Genomic DNA, 6,390 nt, shown 5'->3' on the forward strand with positions numbered 1-6,390 from the left:
TGATGCAACTAAAACAGTATACAGTTTTTACAATGTAGTAAAGTTGAAAAACTTCTACTAGAGAAAGTTCCTTGGCCTCTCTCTGTCCCACCGATGTAATAAATGAGTTTAAGAGAATGAATTGAGTATGCTCAGTTCAGACCGTTCTGGGTTTTCTCTGAGATCTGTCTGTTCATAAAGAGGCAACATTCTGGTCTGCTCTTATTTTTGAGGTAAACTTACATCCAAGTGGGAGGCTTGCAGATGTCCAGCAGTACCCGTGATTCAGTGAAGTCTACGTAACTCAGGGTGAAAATCAGGAAACCCACTGTGGTTGTATATCAAAGCTACAACCTTTAGTCCAGCTTTTTGCTAGTTATTACTTTATTAAGCTGATGGGTTCATGTCCATCTGTGTGATTCCTGCATCTAATAATATCTAAGAAAAAATTTTATTTTATACTGAAACAAAAATACCTTTTAAATTGGTGGGGTTTTTCCTCTATATCAAATATATATCATTTTTAAACTTTTCATTATGAAGAATTTAAGTATATATAAAAGTGGAAACAGTATAAAAAAATTCTCCAGGTAACATGTCTTCAATAATTATCAACTCATGACCAATACTGTTTCATCTGTACCACAGCCAATCCCCCCCTTGCAGATTATTCTGAAGCAAATCCCAGTCACTGTATTTCATTTCATCAATAAATATTTCGATATATATTTACATCACAACTGAAGTTAACATTTAATTTCTTAATGTCACCACAGTGTAATCAAATTTCCCTGTCTCACAATGTTTTTTAAGTGTATTAGAAGCAGGATCTAAAGAAGGTTCATACACTGCAACTGATCTCTAAAGTCTCTCTTGTTCTATTGATTCTTTCTTCATGTATTTTTTTCCTTGGAATTAAACATTTGTCTTACAGAGTTCTCACAGTCTGGATTTTGCTAGCTACCTTCTTGTGTTGTCATTTGATATGCACCTCTGTCCCCTGTGTTTCTAGTAAATTGAGAGATCTAAAGACTTAATCATATTTGAATTTGACTTTCTGGTAAGACCACTTCATAAGCAGTTTATGTACCCCAAAAGGAAATACAGTTTCCAGCAATCTTTTTGTGTGTGTGTGATGTTAAAAGCTATCAATAACCATTGCCTACATTTGTTATTATATTAGAGGTTACGAAATTATAATATTCCAATTCCATGATTCTTCCTAACTTGAATTCTTCTATAAAGAAAATGTCCTCTCATCTAACATTACTGATCTCAAGATAGAGTTTGTATAGAAAGGCAGTATAGATCTTGACTTGCAGATACCCCTTCAAGATAGGACTTGCTGCCCAGCTATGAGGAATATGGTTATCTGCCTCCAGCTGTTGACTTCAGGGTCCATTTCAGCTTTCAAGTTGAAGTCAAACTATCTCAGCTGGCCCTCAGCCCCTGGGATATAAGCAAGTTGGTGGAAGCCAGGGCATGTTCTTGGATGGCCCTCAGCCAATGTCTAAGCATTGCAGGCTAAACACTCCTAGTTATTTCCCTAATGCAGGACTCATCTAAAGAGCATTCTTTCCTCCAGAGCTTCACACTGGGCTTACAGAGACTTTGTCAAATCTGCATCACAGTTTGAGACAGCTGCCCTTGTCCAATCCTGCTTCTTCCCTTTTCCCTTCAATGGTATTTCTCTCTAATAAACCTTTTGCATGCTTAATTCCATTTTACTGTCTACTTCCCAAGGAAACCAGGTATTAGGAGGATCTAAGTGATCTTGATTACTGATTTCTATTCTCTAAGTGTTAGTGAAAAAGATATTCTTAGCTTTAGAACATTGTCTTAAAGATGTAACATATTGTTTACTGTTAGTGAATTATCAAACTGTACTGAGTTTGTCTAGATTCTTGTGAATGTACAGCTTCACCAGTCAACCTAAAGTACATTTTGTTCTTCAGTCTGGCATTTCATGGGTCATCTGATTCTTTACCAGTCATGATCACCATCCTACATAACCTTGTCTGTTTCCTGGAGGAGCAAGGAATGGTCAAATGAGCAACAGAGAAAACTATTCTTAAAATGTGTTATGAACTCAGTTTAGTTTAATGTGTCAAATGCTAAAGTATTGCATGCAATTTTAGCACAGTCCACTTTTTGGATGACTCTTGCTGAGGCTTAGCCTTCTTTAGTGATCTCCCAATCAATATGACCCTCACTTCATGTTCAAAACATACTAAAGAAGATAAGAAAAGGCTGCTGTCTGTTAGGTTATACAGGATTTATTTGGTATCTTCAAAAACCAACCTGAGAAAATTTTCCACTCACTGATTTTAGCTGAGCCACTGAGAAAACAAGAAAATCCTTCTGCAAAATTCTGAATAAAATGATAATATCTAAAGACCTGAAGCGTGAAACTTGGATTACAACAGCTGACCAAAGACCCAGAATGTGATGTCTATAAAAACTAAATAAAAACATAAAAAGTATAACAATATTTATTTAAAAACTGGAAAGATATTTCTATAATTTGACAATGCATATATAATATACATATGTAACAGTTAAAAAGACATCTGAACTATCTAAACTATTAAATCAAGAATGAAAACACTGAGCTCTACTATTTATAATAGTTACATCATTTGTATATTTTTAAATGTATTTCTTACCAATAATGACTCTTTCAGTTTTGTTTTGTTTTTCTAGTACACTACAGAATTAAATCTTTTAAAACAAAACAGATTGAAAGTTCTTCAGGTCTGGAACTGAGTAAAAAACTTCATACCTAATTATATATAACTTGACAAAGTCATGACTTGAGTACAAAGAATTAAATGTGGTTCATGTAGTAATATGTTCACTTGACAGCAAAAGCCAAAAAGTAGGCTTTTTAAAAAAATCTATTCTAGACATTTAGATTCACTGTGGTATACAGCGAACATGGTCACCAATCTCCCTATTTCCACCACCACTTGCAGTAGGATTTAGTTGCTTCTCCCATCAAGAGGTAGAGTTTATTTATCAACTTACTGAATTCACGCCAGCTCGTAACTTGCTTTAGCCCATGAGACAACATCAAACATGATGAAAACAGACTTGAAAAGAGTTTTACACTGGGGCTTGCCCTTTTGCTGGTATTTGAACTCCATCCCTATGTGAACTAGCACTTGAGCAACCACATGGAGAGAGACCCCAGTCATCCCAGCTGAGACTACTGTAAACCTGCCAACCCCATCTACCTGGTGACCACAAAAGCATAAGTGAACCTAACCAAGATCCGCTGATCCCAGCAGAGACAAAAGGACCCACCCAGCTGAGCCTAACCCAAATGCCATCCCACAGAATAGTGAAATAAATAGTGTTTGTTTGAAACTACTAAACTTGGGCTGATATTTGACAAGGACAACAGATTATTGATATACTTACCTACAGCTTTTTACTGTTTACGTAACATTTACTATATCATTGAGTAACTGCAGTATACACAAGCACTACTTTGGGAAAAGGTAATCAAATATCAGTACCTGTACAATGATCATTACTCTACAAGATGGCCTTTTCTGCAGATTCTTCTAACTATGTAGTAAGAATAATCAAGAAGACATTTTAAAGGACAGATAGCAATCAACATGGAATCTTAACAGTTAATCTATTAAAAAAAATTTTAAGACCACATCCTGAAAGTATACTGTATATTTTGTATTTAGCTTTCTTAGCCAAAACTATTTGAGGACGCCTTAAAGCCCAAATATTCGGGATTATGGTCTAAGAAATCATTTTGGTTTTTTTTTTTAACTTACGTAGCATCTTACAATGGTAAAAGATGGTACAAGAAAACTTTAGTTGTCCAAATGTCCTATCTTTCCAAAAATGTTTAGTTTCAAAGATGACTGACTAAATAAATAAGTAAATGTCTCTTAGGACATAGCAACAGTAAGTATTACCAAAAAGGCTGAAGATTTTTATACTATGGCTGACATGCTATAATTTGGTTGGCTCACATCACAACATGAAAATTGTCTTAATAGGCTAGTAATACAAAAAAAGGCAAATCCTTTCAAGGAAAAGTTGAGGAGCATATTTTCATAACAGTTTGGCTGGACTTGTCCATGGTTTCTAAAAGAGAGCTGGGCCCCTCAGAGCTCACCTGAGTTTATGCTAATGAGATGACTCATGGTGGACCCCTAGACAATTTAAGGATGGGGACTGGCCATGTGGGGAATATGAACCATGCAATTAGAGGGTTGGGGCTTTGAGCCATGGGATATCATCCTGACCTCCCAACCTGGGGGAGCAAGGAGGGGATGGCAGGGAGAGAAGGGCTGGAAATTGAGTTCAATCATGAGGCAAATAAGTGAAACAATCATTCCCATGTAATGAAACCCCAATAAAAACTCTTGACACCCAGAGCTTGAGTGAGCTTCCTCACTGGTGATATGCACTGATGTGCTGAAAAGGTGATGTGTCCTGAGGACACAGAAGCCTTACATTTGGTACCCTCCTATACCTTGCCCTATGCATCTCTACATTTGGCTAATCCCGATCACATCCTTTATAATGAAACTGTAATCATAAGTATAGTGCTTTCCTGAATTCTGTTAGTCATTCTAGAGAATTATCAAACCTGAGGGGGTAGTAGGAATTTGTAGTTAATTGGTCAGAAGTGCAGGTGGCCTGGGAACCCGGGAGATTGCAGCTGTGACTGAGGTGAAGGGACTGTTGTACACGACTGTGCCCTTAACCTTTAAAATTCAACCTAACTCCAGGTAGTGCCAGAATTGCACTGCACATGGGAAAAGCAACTAAATACCAAAAACATAAAAAGAGCAAAGAGAAGACAAGGTTAAAAAACATCAGCAGTGATAGCGAGAATTAGAAATAATCACAGTAGCAGTCACCCACTGAGTCGAAAATGGAAGGAAAAGAAGACAGTATCAAAGGCAAAAGAGAAAATTAAGAGATGACAGGGGAATAACTGATAAGGACAAGAGAAGTGGAGTTAGAGTTAGGATGGCATGCAACATGTACACTTAATAGTTGAGGGAATCATTCATTCATTTAACTATTAATAACCTGCTACATGTAAGGCACTGTACCAGGTACTAAAGATACTGTGGTGAACAAAAAAAAAACATGGCCCTCACTCTCATATAGAGAGGAAGATAAATATTATACAGTTACACAATTAATTGTGTAATTTTTATTAAGGTTACAAAGGATAAGCGTATAGCTGAACAAAGTCTTAATAAAACATATACAGATCAATAATAAGCTAAATCTACAGTTCTAAGACCTACATACCTTCATCTCTTATTTGCAAATATATTAAACACAAAATTATACATGTTAGCAAGGAAGTACAGAATAATGTACATTTTAAAGGGTTTCACAAATAACAAAAACTTCAGATTAAATCCTTACCTTACCTTCCACTGAAAACAGTACATTCCTGGAAGGTACCTGACATTTAAACATTTCCCATATTGGCTCTCAAATTTAGCTTCACCTTAACATACAGTTAAAACTACCATCAACATTTTAAAGTCATATACTTCCTTTAAACTAATGAGAATATTTGTGAGTATTCAAAAAGACCAAAAAAAATAATAAATTAAATAACCATAAAATCACCAGAAATGATATCCCGACTTTTGGGCAAAAAGACTTCAGACACGTATTTCATCAAGAGGCAGAGGTCAATTTCTACTAAATGCTATTAATGATCAGTTTTGAAATTTTTAGAAAAGCTGGACTAATTTTGAAGTTGTTTTTAACATACAATTCCCTAAAAACTCTTTTCAAACAGTAGTCAATTGGAAAACTAGAGTTTCTTACCTGTAATCATCTAACTGTACCAGAAACCGTACAATATCATGATGAGCTTTCAGTACAAGCAGTTCAGTGTAGGGGTTCTGGGTCTGTTCTTCACCTACTGTCTGTAAAGGAGATTGCTTATAATGGGGAGAAAAAAAGAGAGAAAAAAAGAGATAAAATGATTTATGATAAAAGACCACATTCGAATAAAACACATGGTATGCATCTAAGAACACAAGGTTTAAAAAACTGTAAGATATTATGTTCTAATACTATATATTATTTCCCCTAATATCAAGTAACTGCCAATTTAACATAAAACATTTCTCTTACCACAAATCCACATCGTAAATTTTAAATTTTGAACTCGAAATAAATTTTTAAAGGGTGTATTTTGTTTTATGGAAATTACACCTCAATAAACCTGACCTAAAAAATCAATGGGCCAGGGGCTTCCCTGGTGATACAGTGGTTGAGAGTCCGCCTGCCGATGCAGGGGACACGGGTTCGTGCCCCGGTCTGGGAGGATCCCACATGCCGCGGAGCGGCTGGGCCCGTGAGCCATGGCCGCTGAGCCTGCGCGTCCGGAGTCTGTGTTCC

The 6,390-nt window shown here is 36.2% G+C and overlaps 1 protein-coding gene across 1 annotated transcript in view; it reads right to left on the bottom strand.

Moving 5' to 3' along the window:
* WDR41 (WD repeat domain 41) overlaps positions 1-6,390 on the bottom strand; it is a 43,598-nt gene that overhangs the window by 34,909 nt on the left and 2,299 nt on the right. The window contains 1 exon segment of the mRNA XM_007471956.1: positions 5,812-5,927. Within this exon segment, the coding sequence (XP_007472018.1) occupies positions 5,812-5,927 (116 nt within the window).

Source organism: Lipotes vexillifer, unplaced genomic scaffold (genome assembly GCF_000442215.2).
Source record: "Lipotes vexillifer unplaced genomic scaffold, Lipotes_vexillifer_v1.1 scaffold83, whole genome shotgun sequence".
Taxonomy (NCBI): domain Eukaryota; kingdom Metazoa; phylum Chordata; class Mammalia; order Artiodactyla; family Lipotidae; genus Lipotes; species Lipotes vexillifer.